The sequence below is a fragment of the Gavia stellata genome, chromosome 4 (assembly GCF_030936135.1).
Source record: "Gavia stellata isolate bGavSte3 chromosome 4, bGavSte3.hap2, whole genome shotgun sequence".
Classification (NCBI taxonomy): Eukaryota; Metazoa; Chordata; class Aves; order Gaviiformes; family Gaviidae; genus Gavia; species Gavia stellata.
The window spans coordinates 70988390-71006140 of NC_082597.1; the positions used below are offsets into that span (position 1 = coordinate 70988390).

At 40.0% G+C, this 17751-nt stretch overlaps 1 protein-coding gene across 1 annotated transcript in view; it reads left to right on the top strand.

Moving 5' to 3' along the window:
• Positions 1 to 17751, top strand: part of PTPRO (protein tyrosine phosphatase receptor type O) — a 151426-nt gene that overhangs the window by 123012 nt on the left and 10663 nt on the right. The window contains exons 13-20 of the mRNA XM_059816950.1: positions 1217 to 1356; positions 4020 to 4152; positions 5557 to 5677; positions 7603 to 7671; positions 11254 to 11337; positions 14659 to 14694; positions 16220 to 16301; positions 17337 to 17427. Of these exons, the coding sequence (XP_059672933.1) occupies positions 1217 to 1356; positions 4020 to 4152; positions 5557 to 5677; positions 7603 to 7671; positions 11254 to 11337; positions 14659 to 14694; positions 16220 to 16301; positions 17337 to 17427 (756 nt within the window). The remainder of the gene's footprint in view (positions 1 to 1216; positions 1357 to 4019; positions 4153 to 5556; positions 5678 to 7602; positions 7672 to 11253; positions 11338 to 14658; positions 14695 to 16219; positions 16302 to 17336; positions 17428 to 17751) is intronic.

Genomic DNA, 17751 nt, shown 5'->3' on the forward strand with positions numbered 1-17751 from the left:
TAGAACCCAAACTTTGCACTCTCTGAAGGCAAACGAAAGAAGCCCAGGATGCCTGAGGCGTTGAAAGCTGGGGGTTGCAAGTACCCGTTCTGTGAAGTCTTCAGGATGAAAATAAGGATCAAGCCTTGGTCTTTAAATAATCTTGTCAAAAAAAGTATATCTCATCTTAACACTCTGCCTAGGCTGTTTGCTCCTCTCCCTGCTCCTCAAGGTTCCCCTCCTGTTCTCCTGTGCCCCAGCTTGGTTCTGGCGGGGTTGCAGTGAGGGATGGCCTCCAATGGAGGTCAACGTGGCCTCCCGTGGGCCACTGCCCGCACAGGCACGGGGGTGCGTGGGCAGGGAGGTGGCCCTGGAGGGGACAGCCGAGGCCACCCCATGCGGGGCCAGGGGTGCTGCGTGCAGACCCTCGTCCATGTTTCACAGTATCTCTGATGCCATCTCTCCCAGGAGACCTCCAATAGTCCTCCTATCACAGGATTGTCTCCTCCTCGCCACGTAGGAACACTGGTCCCTCACATATGTTTGCCTGTTGCCACTTCATCCACCACAACAGCAATGAAAATCGAAGCAATAAATTGAAGACCCCCAAAATCTGGACCTCTGCATTCAGTGAGGAGAGAAAACTCTGGCAGCTAACTGCAAACAGTGCAGACCCAATGGCCCTTAAATGTTAGCCTAGAAAAAAAAGAAAAAAACAGATTACAAGATTTTTTTTAAACTCCTAATTGACTAAATATTTCCTCTGCTACAATTAAATGAACCTAGATGGCCTTTGCTTGTGGGAAGCTGCTTTTTTATCATCTCCTGGGGCAGGCCTTGTGAAGCAAAGCTTTCTCAGGCCAGAAGTGTTGCTAACAGGTAGACAGCCATCTTCTCATGAAAGAGCTTCTGTTAACATCGTTCTATTAATAGAATACACTGATCGTCCTCAAACAAGGGCTCGGCTGAAAAGGGAAGTGAAGTAATGATCCAACTGTCCAAACAGAGAGCAGTTTAAATAGAGAAGAAAAACCAAGACACTTCATCATCTTCCCATTTTACAGTGTCAGTTTATCATCATGAGAGGCAGGGCTTTACATCGGCAGGCTTTATCTGAAGGAAATGAAAGATAGAAGGGCATCAGGCATTGCTTTCATTTTTGTTTGAGGCTTCCTCTTCTCAGTTGTCTGGAAACTTAAAGATAAGCTTAATAAAAGGAGATTTTTCTCTTAACCAGAACCAGCCCCTCCAAAATCACTGTTTGCTGTCAACAAGACTCAGACCTCCGTGACTCTGCTGTGGGTGGAAGAAGGAGTGGCTGATTTCTTTGAAGTGTACTGCCAGCAGGCTGGATCCGCTCAGGAAACAAAAGTCCAGGTATGTCAGCATCTCTTCTTTGGTTTCTGCTCTTCATCTCTGAAACTGAGACTGGGCCTTGCATCTTTCTGGTTTGTTGTCTGCTGCTTAGCATTTGTATGTAAAGCCCAATGATATTTTATGCTCAGTACACAGGTTAGATCATTAAACCAAATGTGGTAAGGTCGTTCAGAATTAAACCTTTAAAAGCTAAACTACTAAAGCATTTCAAATACTAAAATAATTCATTATTTTGCAATATTAAAATTGGCTTCTGTCTCACTGATGAGATTATAACTAGTTGGACAGAAGCTATGTGCGTCCAACAGGGTGTCAGTCTTTGGCTACTTGTGAAAATGGCTCCAATATACCTTGCAAAACCTAAAAGGCCACAAAACTAAGGGAATGTCAATGGGCAGGAAGGGAAAAATGGTCAGATAGCTTGACAAGGAATGGGAAAAAGAGACATATTTAGATGCCATGAGATCTTTTATGCAGCATTTAATTATTTCTGGCCTACTTTATTCCTGGTTTTGAGAACTGTTAACCAAAGTTCAGTAGGACCTTCACTGCTATTCAAAGAGTACCTTTATGCAGCAAATGTGGCTGCTTCTCATGGATTTTGTCTCTTAGGGTATTTCCTTCAAGACCCATCTTCTCAGCCCACAAATGAACCTCCTTTTCTCTCTGTCCAGTTAGGTACCTGTGCTCAGAGGCCACCTGAGTATCTCAGTGTTTAGATTGGTAACTTTGTTCAGTGAAGAATAGAGCAGTAATAGTTTTAATTCCTTGACATTCAATGCTGTGCAACATATAAGGCTTACTTTGCAGTTTAGCTGATGGTATAGTGAATCACTGTGATCGCATGCCATGAAACATCATTCTCTCATGTGCACTGTCACACATAATGGGGAATCATTCAGGGAAAAAAGAAAAAAAATAACCCACTCACACCACTGATTATCCCAAAACAGACATATACGCTCTTTAATCCTATAGAAGACCAGTCTGAATTATTTAATATTCTTTTTAAATTGGGAAAGACACTGACTAAAGGAAAAAAATTATGTTTAAATGCACTTTAATCTTTTGGATAGTTTTGATTCCACGTCTAGATTCCTGCTTTTTCACAGTGTATCGCTAAAGATTGTGAAGTCATTTTCCACTTAGCAGAAATTCAAAATAATGATGTGATCAGGCCAGGAAGGTACCACAGGATTTGCAGCTTTAGTGCAGAGCAGATCTGTTTTAAGAAGATCAGGAAAAGACTGCTCCATTTGGCAGGAGCTTCAGTGGGTGCCTTGTTTGTTGACATGAACATCTGGCACTGGGAAATGCACAGAGATTGTCAGCTCGCTTCTCATTATATTTGTCACTCTTTTCTGTCTCTATGAAAAAAGGGGAAGGGTTCCTTTTTGAAGTGTGAAAAGGGATGATTTCCCATTAGACTGGTGAAAATTCTTTACTTGTGATTTTCCATGCTAAATACATGAACATTTTTGTCTCTTTCCTCCATTTTTAAATCAGCAAAATGAAAAGCAACAGTTTTCCAGGTTTGAACAACTTGGGCTTTGCTTGACTAATTTAAATTTCCCAGAGGGGAAAATGGAAAACATCCAACCAAGTCCAATTGCCAAACTGTGGCCTTTCCTTTCAGCTCAGGGAATAAAAGTCCCCTCCCTTACACTCATGTATATGTGATTTCACCTGTGTAGCGTACCTCAGAATTGCACTGCAACAGGAACCCTTGCTAGTCTAGGAGGAGGCCATGAATGACAACAGGCCACTGCAAAAATCCAGTGCTTGGCACTCACTACAGGATCTTGCACTCCTGTCCGGAGTGAGTTAATTCATAAAACTTCTCCTTGTTCCCTTTCCACACAACTGGCTCAGTGTCCCTATTTTCCCATCTGCGACCCACCCTTGGTTGTGCTGGAGAGTACAGAAAAGCATCTGAGGACCTTAAGGAGCTGTATCTTCAAGTCAATGCATGTGTTGTATTTGTTTTCTTTTGCCCTATCAGCATTTATGAAACACAAAAGTGTTTACTAGGGACAGAGTAATTAAAACATTGTACAAAGATATTGCATAAAGAGTTTCTACTACCTAGAAAAACTGAGGTGGGGGATATCTGATCATGGTTATTACCCAAAGGCTTTGCTCTAGCTTTGTTTTTCACCTTGGCTGTGGGAAAGGCTCACAGCTCTTCACATCCAGAGGCACTGCCTCAGAGGCAGAGATGACGTACTCATATGAGGGTGCAGAGATTGTGACTACCTTGGCCACACTTCGAATAAAAATAGCTTTATTTTCCTCCTATCCGTATGGCTTAGTAACCAGAGCTCATGAGCTCTCCCCACCTCTGGGGATGTCCTGGGGGTCGCAGCGCCTTCCCCCACCATGCATGTGCCTGAGCAACCCCTTACCAGGCACTCTCTGCCCTCCCCAAGGGCCCCTGGGGCTCCCTGGGGTGCTCTGGGCTGTTCCTGCTGCTGTTTTCACCCCTGTTCCTCTCCCCTCTTCTGCAAGACTGCTAGGCTACCTGCCTGTTTTCAAGGGAAGGGCCTGGTTACCTTCCCTGGGTTTCAAAGTGCTGATTTCTTTCACCAGATCTGACTTTACCTGGTCAAATATGTGGGTGGAGAGTAGAGCAACTTCTGTGTATTTTTTCCCCGTGTCTGCAGGAACCTGTCACTGTCTCTTCACACGTAGTGACCATTTCCAGCCTAACCCCTGCCACTTCCTACAACTGCAGTGTGACCACCTTCAGCCACAATAGCCCCAGCATCCCTACTTTCATTGCGGTTTCCACCATGGGTAAGCAGCACTTCCCTGCTTTCTTCTTCCTCCTCCAGCTACAACATCTGTTTCTCCTTGCTTTCTAAAGCTGCTCTCAGTAATGCTGGCCCCGGGGGTTGTTTGTATCACCGAAAGGCTGCCAGATGTGGATGGGATGGGGAAACAGCTTTAAAAAGTCCTTAGAAAAATCCCCGCTGGGAGGGGTTGACTTGGAAAAATACAAACTAGAGGCTCAATTCTCTACTGAGTTTTAGAAATCAGGGACCTAGTTTGTGATGTCAAGGCTGAACATTAGGGTACTGTTTGATGACATTTATGGAGAAAAATGTCTTCTCAGCCAAATCCAAACAAGAGGAAAATCACATTTATAAGCTTCTAAGGCAGAAAATTGTTTTCTGCTTTCAGTGAGGAAGTGGAGATAGGGTGAGAGAGAAGGAGAAGGGCCACCGCAGGATCTGGAGCAGTCACACTCTGAAGGGATAACTCCTGATGGAGGCTGCCCAGGAGCTCCCAGTCAAGCCTGGCTCTATACTGACTCTGAAGAAAGAATATCAGTCTTGAACTGCCCAGAGCACTGGACTTTTTTAAAAAACTCTCCCCTTCAGAATGATCAGTGTCATCTCTGCTTAGTTAGAGAGTTGTGTAGCCTTAGTCACTGGTCCTGTACATCATACACCACTCCATGCTGGAGTTCAGTGTCTGATACTTAGCTTAAAAATCTCCATTATTTTTAATCTAAAAAATGCTTCTGTAGACAGCTGTGGATGTAAAGTAAGTAGAGAGGGTTTCTCTAGTAATGTAGAGAGGGTTTCTTATATAATAAGCACAACAGGGTATCTGGTCTCACAGTAATACACTAGATAAGCATGTAATATGGAACAAAAATAAATCAAGGTTTTGTTATTTAGAGTTGATTCCAACTCTTATTTAAAGCAGAATATTTTGTTAAAATTTATTTGCCAAAGTAATTCAATCAATTTCAGCCCAGTGTATTATAAAGCCTCAGACTGTTATTTTGCTTTTGGGTCAGAAAAGGTATTGATTATTGTTGAAGAACAACTTCAGATTTAAAATGTGCTTTGGAGACATAGACGATGATGAGTATCTGTATTTTATATTTCCTTCACTCTTTTCTCTTGTGTTATGAGTGTCAGCTAAAAAGGAAAAAAAAAAAAGAATCAGAACATGCCAAAGTTCAACAAAATACCAGAGTGAAGTCATTTCCCCACAGAGATTTTGTAAGAGCAATAACTAGTCAAAACCTTCCTTTATCTCGAGTGGTAGATTTTTCTCTCTGTAACACTCCAGGCTGAATGAGATCAGTTCAGAAAAATAACACTGTCAACATTCAGGGAAAAAACAACCCCAAAACTGTCAGCACTTCTGAATTGAATAACCAGGAGTCCTTGTTTGTATGTACAGTCACCGAGATGAATCCCAATGTAGTGGTAATCTCCGTGTTAGCCATCCTAAGTATCCTTCTGATTGGACTGCTGCTGGTGACTCTTGTTGTACTCAGGAGAAAACATCTACAAATGGCCAGGTAAGTCCAGATTTATGCTAATTCCAAAAATTTCAAACAACAAACACATCATGACAACAGTTGCAATTGAGGATGCTTGTGTGCATGGGTGCTGCTCAAGATGCTTGTGAACAGCATACCTTCAAAATAGTTGTCTTGCTGGTGTTTAGGAGTAGCATGTCTTCGCCCTCTATCTACTTTCATTGTTGACCTGAGTTAAAAGCCTCAACTTTTCTCTCATTTTGAGCTTTGCCTCAACTTTTGTCTCATTTTGAGCTTTGCCAGATTGGGTCTGTAAGAAGTGCAAGCACTTGTCACGGGAACCTAAAGGATAATTGGGATCTGAGGCAACTGGGCATGAGCAGGACATCAAGATGCTTTGCAAATCTTTCATATGGTTTGGAACAGGAGATTTTCCATATCAACAGAGAGATGGTTTGTTCATCAGGTCCAGGATGCTGCATTTCAGAGGCCATGCAAGGCCTCAGCCCTGGCAGCCAAACCCCTAGGATGAGGGAGGATGTGCCCAGGGCCCTGAGAGTCTCTCTAGCGCATTTCCCAGTCTGCCCCCAAATCCAGGTCTTCCAGTTGTCCAAATCCTGCATTCAGGACTTCCTTCCTATGGGAACTGCAGCATGGGAAACAGCATATGGGCTCACATAGATCTTGTCTTTCTATGCAGTTAGGATGCAGCCAAATATACACTGAGACCCACAAATCCAGAAGGGATCTCAGGGCCTGCTGTTCACCTATAACATTAATGATTCCAATTTGTTGTGTCATACAGATGAAGGGAAAAATTATCTTGTAAGGGTAAACCTTTTTTTACAGAACCTGTGGTTTCTTCAGCTATCTGCACCAATCATTTGTACCTGAATACTGAAATTCAGTTTCCTTTTCCTGGTGGTCTTACCTGTAACAGTTCACTTCGATGTGAGTTATGTTATGGCCTGAGCGAACTGTGGAAGTTTCTCCAAACCTTGGTTTTGGAAGTGTCCTGGAGTCTTCATCTTTTTATAATCTGTGTAATATATTTTGTATTAATTTACTGTCCTGTGTCAAGAAAGGCTACCTAGGAGACACTGCATTTTATGTGTCGTGTCTTGGCTATGTATTCCGTGCAACAGATGACCACATCACACATATTTTGCAGGCTATCTCTTTCAGCAAACATTGTGTGGTTTGTTCCTTTTACATGTCACTGGCTCTGTGACAATCCAAGCTAAATTAACTCTCTTTCCTATTTAATTACTGTGCAGACAGCCCAAAGCTTTTTCTTTTTCACTTCTTCACTGCTTCTAGCCACAGAAGGTAAAAAACCCAGAAGGAAATTAAAAAAGTAAATACAGTAAGAAGCTGCAAGCAATTGTTTGTTTAAATCAAGGAATCTAAAATAGTCAAGTCAGTTTATCCTTTGTAGCTGAAAATAATGGACTTATGATAAATTCACTGGAATCTCATTCAGGAAATTCAGTTTTTTTCTAAAATTATTTTGTGAACTCAAAATTACCATGATCCTGTCAAATGGATACAGTTACACATCATCTTCTTAGAGTTGGGACAGTGAATATTTAGTATAGAAAGGTAAATATTTAGCATAAGTACTGAGGCCAGCAACTAGTGCTAGTGCCAGACTATAGAAAGCCCAAATCTGGACAGAACATGAGGTCTGTTTGAGATCTTTATTAGCAACTTCTTCCTCATTTCCCTCTGTTTAAGTGTTATTAGGAAACCTGATCTCAGGTGGTGTTGAACATTTATTGGTTTTGGATGACTGTGTTAAGGGATTTCAGTTACATTTAGCACAGATTATCTCAGACCTAGTCACAGACGTGAGTGTTCAGCATTTCTCCGCAGCTCTGAGGGTTCTCTGTTAAATCAACGTCATTGCAAGCGTTGTGAATCCAAAAATCGTAACTTTGTACCCAATGGTCTTCCTGAAACAGGGAGTGCGGGGCTGGAACCTTTGTCAATTTTGCATCTTTAGAGAGAGATGGAAAGCTTCCCTATAATTGGTGAGTGTTTGAAGCAAAGTTTTAATTATGTTTTTCCCCATCTCTGCTTTTTGGCAAATATGATCTTTAATCTTAACTGCTTATTTTTTATGTCATCACTGTCCCTTTTTAAGATAAAACTACTATACCTGTTATTTTAGTAATTTATTTCTTGAATGATGACTCAAGACTATGTGTTCTGTCACCTGCTATTTTTAGTAAGGAATGATGTATATATATGTCAACCAAGTTGCACAGATGTGTTTTGGGACGATATTTTTTTTCCTTTCTCTTACAGACATATTTCCTAAAATCACACAAGTGTAGAAACTTGATCTATAAATCCATTAGCACTTCCATAGAGATATATTCATATCCAGGAATAAGGTTGCCTGTAGATGACCAATTAGCATCTGTCTTTATGCAGTGCCATTAATTAATTTTTCCTTGCATTGGATGACAAGGACAGGCCAACTCAAATATTTACTGTAACTTAATGTTCAGTGCTGTTGAAAAGACTCAAAAAACCCCCATATTCTTGCTAGTCTAGAAAACCACCTACAAGAGTTGCAGGCACTGACTGTGGACTCCAAACTGTCACCGACACCATCAGCCGTATTTAAACAAAGGAAGTCTGTAGGATTAGCTTTTATAGAAGCAAAAGAGCTCTCAGAGCTACCTGACTGGCACCAGTGTAGTCATTTTCATTCCTATTTTGATAATCAAATGGGTGCTAAGGACTGACCCAAGGTTTACTGTTTTATTATTAGCAATCTCTGCAAAAGCTTCTTATCTTCCAAGGCAAGTCCAAACACAGATATTTAAAAGCATACTGACACCCCCATTCCAGTACGTAGGAAGAACAAAATATGCGCTTTAGTTTTACACCCATGGTCAGCTTTATTGACAGCCAAGAAGTTGGAAAGAGGAGCTGCTGCGCAGGGAACTGCTTCCATGATCTCAGAGGATGCAGCCTGCCAGCAAAGATGGGATTAAATGGATTGACACTTCACCACAACAAGTCTTTTGCTAATAAGCATGCAAACTGAACTAACAAGCCCAGCAAATCTTGTCAATACCTCACTGTGCTGCTAATTAACTGGATATTAAACAAGCTTCACTTGCTTGGTTTAGCTTTAGTAGCAGCCAGCTGTATGCAGTACAAACTAATCTCTCTTTCAGCTTCTCTTGCTTGGACTTTATTAATGGCAAAGAAGGCAGAAGATCAAACACTCATGTTAATTAAATATCCAAGCTTGAATCAAATGATTAAACTAGCAACAGACATTATTAAAACCATAAAAGGCTTTTTTATGGGAAGGGGAATTAATTAATAGGTTTGGATGTCAAGGTGAAGGTTCTTGTTACTTGATTCAGTATATGTGTATGTATGTGTGTGTATATATATGTGTGCATATATGCATATATGTATACATACCTAAATTATGTTATAAAAATATAAATGGGTGAAAATATTCCTGCTTAATATCTCCATAAGTTTTTGGTAACTGAAGGCAGTGTGCCCTAATCTTATGGTCCTGACTTCTCTGAGAGTTAGTAAAGGTAGCTTGTTTTGTGTGCCTCTGTTGTCTAATGTCAAGACCAGATTCACTGTCCATCCAGGTCAAATGGAAAATACGGCCCTAAAGACAGGTAGAAGGATTAAGAAACCCATTTTGCTTGCAGTCATTCCAGGGATCTAGTAAGGGAGCTATGGGCATATCCACTGATTTCTAAGGAAAGCTCAGCTCAGCGGATTTCTCAGGATTTGAGCAGTCTCTGCGTCTCTTTCTTTTAATTAAATGAAATTGTTCAGTACACCTGAGCAGTAGGTGAAAGACTATATAATTCTGGGAAAACAATATTGTATTTATTGGGCAATTATGTATGTTTCACATGTTGAGTGAAATCAGTTGTGTTAGATGTCGGATTTCCTCATCTGTAAACAACATAAGTAGGGTCCACAAGCACGTTAGCCTGTGATTTGATAAAGTGTGGAAATTTCTCATGATGATTTGATGATGAAAGAAGACCCAGGCTTGAATAATTCCTTCTGACTCTGTAGGCAAGAGGAAGTAAAAACCTCACTTGGAGTTTCCCAAAGGAAAGAGGAGTATTCCGGCAACATCACCCCTTCTCTTTTCTAAGCCTAATGAAAACCTCTCTGTGGCACCAAAGATCTGCTTATGGTCCCATAGAAACCCTAACAACAGATAAGCCCTAAGGCCCTGATGCTGCAACCACTGTGGCATTTGATTAACTAGAAAGGTCTCTCTCGCTTCTGGCTGACCCACACAATCCCTACCAATGCCCGGGGAAGGTGCCCTGCAGAAACTGCGCTGCTCATTTTCTCTTCAGCAGCAAAACTCATTAAAGCATAACTTGGAGTTTTCACTGCATGGGCAGAAGTTTTCCACCGCTGGTATGATTAGAGATGATTACATTTGACATGACTTGCTTATCAGGAAAAACACAGTATCTACTGACTTCGTAAGAGCCAAGAGTACTGAAAAAGGAAATTTCACTTAGTGGTTCCTCTTTAGAACAGTTGTAGAAGGTTGGTATTGATTTTAGGACAGCAGATCTTCTGATGGTGAAAAAACACGCTGAGGGTGTATTTGGCAAAAAATCCTGCTACTGGGGCAATTTTTGTTTAAGTTTCATGAATTTTTCACATTTGCAAAGTACCTGTAGCCCACTCCACCATTAGGCAGAACAGGCCTGAGTGGGTTTCCTGGATTAACGCATAGCAGAATCTGGTAAACAGGTTGCAAATACAAAAGTTTAGAATTATTTTATACTCAAATTTCCCTTAGCCACAATGAACCTGCTGTGAATAGTTAGTTATTCATAGAAACCACAGTTAGAAGAAGTTCGAAAAATGTTTTGCTGAAAGCCTAGGAAAGAATTTAAAGCACTTAAAAATGGGACTTTGCAAAATGTTATATGGATGTTTTCAGAAATCTGACTCAATAGAGGGTATTAAGAGATATTGGAATTATCTGAATTTATCTGATACAGATATTCTGATATCCACAGGATCACTTGCAGGAGCAAATGTGGGAGATTATCATAGTTGTACATGGTAAAAACAAACTATCTGTCCTGAGATATGTCAAAACATCAGCAAATAGACTTAACGCCACCTAACACCTTAACGCCACAGGCCATAAACCTGTGGATGAAATTTTCAAACACAGTTCACTGTCTGAAAATCTGCCAGTTTATCAATTAACTTTGATTTAGAATAACAGGCCTGAATCAATACCATAAAACACATTTATTTTTTCATAGAATCTGAAAATCTGCCAGTTTATCAATTAACTTTGATTTAGAATAACAGGCCTGAATCAATACCATAAAACACATTTATTTTTTCATAGAATTTTATGTTGGATAGCCGAAAATCCTGCATAGGGTGTCAGGTTGAGGAGTAAAAAATTCTATGGGTGCTAATAATATTCTTATGAAGTAAGTCAGAGGAAGCCCGTATGGGTTTAGCTGATTTTTAAAACAGAATTTGCTGATCTCCTGATTTCTGTTTGTCTTACTAACTCTCCTCACTTTTTCATCTTTATGTATGTTATTTATTAATGCTCACAGGCGTAGAAGTGTATTTGCTTTCCTAACTCTGCTACCCTCATGCCTTTGGACTGATTATCTTTTGGCATTTTATATTAATCCTTGGTAAGTGATTTACTTGTTTTTCCATATGCAATGTGTAAAGAATGTTAACTTCTATTACATGAAAAATGTGTGATACCTTTGTTTTCAAATGGGTCAAAGCTTTTGAAGACAATTTTCTTGTACTAGAACATGGATTGGAGAGGATGTGGGTATCAAAGTATTTGCTACCCTGCTTCACCTAGTTTGTCTGTTTATGCTCCAACCCATTTTGGTATTAAAACGATAATCTTACGGTGGTCGTCATATTCATCTCATTGCTGTCTTTGCAACTTTTGCTACTTCATTATAAGTCCTGGCTTCTTCTGTCCCAGTTATTCATCTGTTCATTGCCTGGCATTGCCTTCTGCTGCTGCTGCTTTTCTATTACTAAAATTGCTTGATCGTGCCCTACCTGTTTGGTGTGTGATGTCAAATACCTTAGTTTTTAAAGGTGCAGTTATGCTCTCCTGACATCAGTAAAAGTTTTGCTTTTTTGAACAACAGTTCACTGAGAATCAATACAAACTAGCAGTCCCGAAGTGTGAAAATTGGGTCACTGTGTGAGCGTCTCTGTGTGTATGTGTGTGTATTTAATAGTTTAGTCTGTAAATAATTTATAAAGACTTAGTAAACGACTGATTGGTTTTTTTGAAAATACCTAACGAACAAAGTCACAGGGTCTATTTAGAACCAGAACTGTTTTATAAAACATTTAACAAATCATTATAATTGACTATGATCTAAAAATGTTTAATTTATATAAAAGAAACTTAAGTTCCTGATAATCTTGGGTCCAAGGTATAGTTATTTAGAAAAATGTGGTACTGAAATTCAGATTAACTGGCAGGCAGTCATCAATATCTTCAGCATAGGGATTTCTGAGACTGGTTTTCCTTGGGTCACATTGGGTCTGTAGAAAACCCATCTAAATTTTCAGTGGGCCCAGAGATGAGTGGGTTTATATAACAAAAGAAAGATCCATTTCTTCTCCCATGAAAATAAAAGCATGTTCTCCACACACACCCAGCTGAAGAGCAGATGGAAGTCTTCCACATCTCTCCAAGGCTAACATTATATTGACTTTTAACTTTGACATAAACTCAGCTAATTGTCGAAGCTGCACAGTGATGGAGGATCAAGCAAGCAGTTTATCATTGTGGAGGTCACACTGATCTCTCTTAACTCTCTAATGGTCAAGAATCCCAAGGCGGCCACTGTCAATGGCACTGCTGCAAAAAGAGTCGTCATCTTTTAGCCCTTTGCCTCTTTTTGTTTAATATGCATTAATATGCATTAACTCACCTTTCCAGGTGTGTATCTTTTGTCAGAGGTTTCCTCTTCAATCAAGCTACCTAGTTTAGTCTAGATGACCAAGTTTAAAGGAGATGAAGTTGAATGAGATGAGATTAATTCCTTTCTTTGTATTTTAATCTGCAGGGTAAATGGGAGAACAGATGAAACACCAGCTAATGTTTCAAATGTCTTTGTTTTGCACACAAGTTGGTTTAAAACATTTATGAACATTCAGGAAACAATTGCAATGCTAAGAAACAAAGGCCTCTTGAGACTATCAAAGCACAAGAAATTGTTGCTGAGAAATGGATGTCAATCGTTTGTTTTATTGCCTCTTGAACTGTTCTTTGGAGAAGCATTCTTAGAAGCATTCCCATCATAAAAAGCATTTAGATATTTTTTTCGTCTGAAATTAATTCCAATGTGCCTGACATTAAAAGGTTTACCACAGTCACAGGGGACAGAAAAGAAATGTATTGAATAAATTAGAGAAATTAATTTTAAGATTTTGTTGGAAAAAATCTTTGAAGATGTAGAATAAATACTACTAGGCTATGTGTATAGTACACATGAATGTACAGATACTATACAGACAGTATCCATATAGATAACATGGTAGGCTGAAGAGGTTTATAATATTTGCAAAGTAAATCTCCACATTAGTGTAAACATGGTATTGCTGTAGCTCTTAACTCTGCAGGCAAAGCTCCACATCTAAATGGAAATGCACCTTGAAAAAATAACAAAATTACTACAGGTTGCGGCTGCTCCAAAAACTGAGTATTTTGTAAAAGTTAATTTTGGAAATGAATAATTTTTTTTTTTTAAATTTCACTTCTAAACTTAGCAGGGTAGAAAAATAAAAATACTCCACTTTTTAATACTTCTTTCTGTATGTTTTCATTGTTTTGAAATTAAAAGTCTTCACCTTTAATTTACTAATTGAAGCTGTGACCCAAGTTATCTAGAAATCATTTTAATATCATCATGAAATTAAAAATAGCATCATTATAATGTGGTGAATGAACAGATATTGTTTAATGCCCAGGAAAAAAAAAAAAAGACACTACTCAAATCCCTTCTTAGTAAGCAAGAATCTATTTGTGCTCTGTGGCTGGTTTAACAGAGGGGATCAGTGTTTTCAGACCTCTAGCCAAATTATTCCAGGGTGCTTACTTAGTGCATTTAAACTGATTGATTACTTAACTTTTTTGTGGCAACACCAAAATGAATACACGCACCCCCTCCAAAAACCCACATGGTAGTAGTTAGTGTAGTGCAGTTCGTAAGTCCACATCTTATGGGTTATACTGCTTAACACACACATAAGCTTGCTTGCAACTGTTGCTAGTGAACTATACCACTTATAAATCAGGTGAAGACAGTATATTACATGGCTGTTAAAAGTCAATTAAAATTATCTAAGGTTTAAGCTTGAGTCCTGCTGGAGTCAGCAGGATGTTTGCCATTGTCTTCATTGATCAACAGAAGCAGGTTATGAAATGGGTGAGAAACAGTGTTCAGGTCCTTTCCTTTTTCCTTCACCCTTACTTAGATTTGCAAATGGTGGTCTTCTCTCTTTCCCCAACAGATGATTCTCATTCCTGGTTGCTCTCCAGGGTTGGCATCCAGTTTCCCAGCCCGCTAGAGCTGGAGCGGAGCAGCCCGGGGGCATCGTGGTGCCCCACCCCCTGCAACAGCATAGCCCCCTGCCAGGCTCGGCTGGGCTCGGGACCCAGGGACCCAGCCCCAGCCCACCTGAAGCCAATGGTGATGTTGGGTCAGGATTTGTAGAGGCCCCATTGCTTGTGTTGGGCACACCTTTTCCCTTTCACAAGCAGGTCATTCTCAGAGCCACAGAATTCCATTGGTGTCAATGGAAATTTTGCTGTCATCAGCTTCTTAAAAATGTCCAAGACATTATCACCAATCTCATCCTGAGTATGATGGGGACCAGAAAATATACATTCTTATATCAGTACTAACTTTGAATAAAGACTATACAATAGTTTAATGAATGGAAAAACAGTACTACTTTTTTTTTTACAGGAGTAAAAATGGATTAAAGAAGAGAAAGCTGACCAAGTATGTAATTCTTTGATATTTAAAGAAATAAAAAAAAAAAAAATCACCTTAGACTATACATGCATTATGGAGTACGTGGTATTTGATATTGCAGTTACAGATATAGAAAACTTCTTAGTAAATACGTCCTGAGAGAGATGTCTGAAGGCAGAAAACAAACAATAATTGGACAAAAGCAAGTCTTCTCAACAGATAGGTTGTGGTAAAACAGTGCCTTACTGATAGAAAATTAGTCATTGGGGAAAAGATCAATTATTCAACTTAGTGATTCCAACAGAGCTTATCCTTAGTTAAAAATGACAAATGGTGAAAACCTTGGATGCATTTGTTTCTAGTGATATTTCCCTCTTGACATGAGGCTCTCATTACGGTTGTTGCTAGAACATTAGATCATTAATGCTAACGGGTAAACAGGAGTAATTAAGTGGTGATAAGACAGGTTCCTTTGGGCATATTGCCTCAAAGTAAATGAAAAGATTACTGTGTACATGCTTCAGTAGCTTGTAAATTAGAGCATGATAATTAGGTGAAGGAAGCTGTTTACCTGTGTTTCCTTATTCAGAGTGTTAGCCTAATTATTTCTCTATTATGTTCAAAGGCTGTGCCTGTACTAACAGACAGACCCTCACCTGGCGAAAAAGTGTGTAGAATGATGGGAGTTGCTCAAGGCTAATTTATACCTGCTGAAGCTCTGCATGGTTTTGCATAGTTATATGCCACTTTTTTTTAGCCACCATCTCTCTGGGAGAAGAATTTGCCCTCTACAGACAAATGTGTATAGTTCTCGAACCCAGCAGAGAAAGCAGTCACGGCAGTGGCATCCAAAATGCTATTTCAGGGGATTTTTTTTGTGAACCTTCTAAAAAAATCAAAACCTAAATATGAAATCCATTTTTCTGCATGAGAAAGCTCAGATGAGTTTTAAAAGTGTCTCTGCCAGGTGTAAAAATATCTGAAAGCCACGATTTACGTGGCACAAGAGGCAACTTAAATGAAGCAGCAGCTGCCCTAGTGCCAGAAGCACGCTGGTGAGGTGGTACCGAGAGTGGGTCTGCGATGGGGTTCTGGGTCACCACTTATTACGGTGCCACCTGTGCCTTGGGGACATACGCACCTGCAAAAGCAGTTCAGGGGCCAAGGAACCATAGGAAGGGTGCGTGGGCCATTCCCCTCGCCTCAGACCAGTGGTTTCCCTCGGGTAGGACAACTCCAACCCCGCCAAACCAGGGTGCTTATTACAATCAGTGCCAGCAGCTGCAGCACTGAGCTCACGCAGAGGGATCAGCACCCCTCTCTCAGCCTCTTTTTCTGGTGCCATTACAGTATGATGCAGGTAATGAGCAATATGCCCACCATTTGGTGGCACTGAAACACAAGATTTTTTTTCCTCTTTATTGTTGCTTTCTAGCATTAACAATTGCAAATACATATTCGTGACTTGATAGTATTCTGGGGGAAAATAGAACTAAAATGTACTAAAAAAGGGATTTTTTTTTCTTAATTTCTGTGTGTTTTTCTTTTAAAGCCCTGTCCAGTTGGATGATTTTGACGGATACATCAAGGATATGGCCAAAGATTCAGATTATAAATTTTCTCTGCAATTTGAGGTAAATCTGTGGGGACTCTGTCCTCTCCTAGCTGCCTAGATCAGCTTTTTCCAGATGTTAGGTTTGCATGGTGTGTTCCTGTGCTCTGTGTTGTTTAATGTGCACTGTTGCTGGGTGGGTCAGCTTCCCTTCCAATTCAGCGGAATTTAAAAGCGGACCTTGGTGTCATTAAAGACTGTATTTAGTAAGCTGATTTGAGTGGCTCATCACATTCGATTCAAGATTATTTTCAGACTGACACACTCCCTTTAAGTTTAGAACATGCTGGCAGCCTGAATTGGATTCAGGATTTTAATGTCTTTATTTTATTTATTTAATCCCTTAACTTGAGGCGAAGCATTGGAATGAGAAGGTAACATAAAAAAATCTCTTTAAGAGCAAGGTCTCTCTAAGACCAGTTCAGGTACATTCTCTTAATTACCCAGAATTTAAAGTCAGTTTAGTAGTATAAAACTAAAAAGCTCCTATCCTAGAGCTAATTCCCAAAGATTTAAACATGGAAAGGGAGGGGAGAGGACTGTCAGGGTGCTACCACCATTCCAGGTGGCTGACATATGTTGCCTTCCTGCCAGTGAAAAGTCCTCTGATGGATCATATATTAGATGTAGCTACTGAAGGTAATGACTAGAAAGATCTTCCAAGCATTCCCCTGTATCAAGATCAAAAGCCACTTGAAGAGTTGAAGAAAACCCTTTAAGTGGGGTGGATGACCACTGCAGAAACAACTTATCAACCCCCTGGTTTGGCATTATTTTGGCTAATAAATTGCGGGTAGAGAGGAGCAGTCCGCAGTCACAGCACTTGGCAGCAGTACGTCGGCAGCATCAGCAGGAGAGACCACATCATTGCTCTCTAGCTGTTTGGAGCCAAACTCAGAGGCATCAGATAAGGAAAGTCGGTGTAAACCTGCTGTGATTTTATAAAGTGATTTATGAACATTTTCATCTGGTACTTGCCATGAGTAATCACTTCACAAAGAATTATTTTTTGAGTCTTTGTGAGTTTGACCTTGGCATTTTTCTTCTGTTACCCCAGGAACTAAAACTGATTGGGCTTGACATACCCCACTTTGCTGCTGATCTTCCCATGAATCGCTGTAAAAATCGCTACACAAATATCCTGCCATGTAAGTACAATACATAGAGACTCCTGCTAGTCCTACATAGAGACTCCCCTTCTGAGGGAAAGAAGAGTTTTAGTAAGAGAATTGGAGAATCAGGACAGATTTTCTCACTGATAAAAGCCTGTTCTAAAACCTGCCTTTGGAGAGAACCAGGCAATAGATGTTTTTTGTTAGCTTTGAAGAGATGTAGCTTTCTGGGGATGTTTATCAAGACAGGAGTTTGGAGGTGAGAAACACAAAGTTGTTTCTACTACTGAGTAGCGTTACTATATTTTACTTACTATTTTAATGAAACTTAAGGGGGCCAAAGGGACAGCGTTTGGAGGG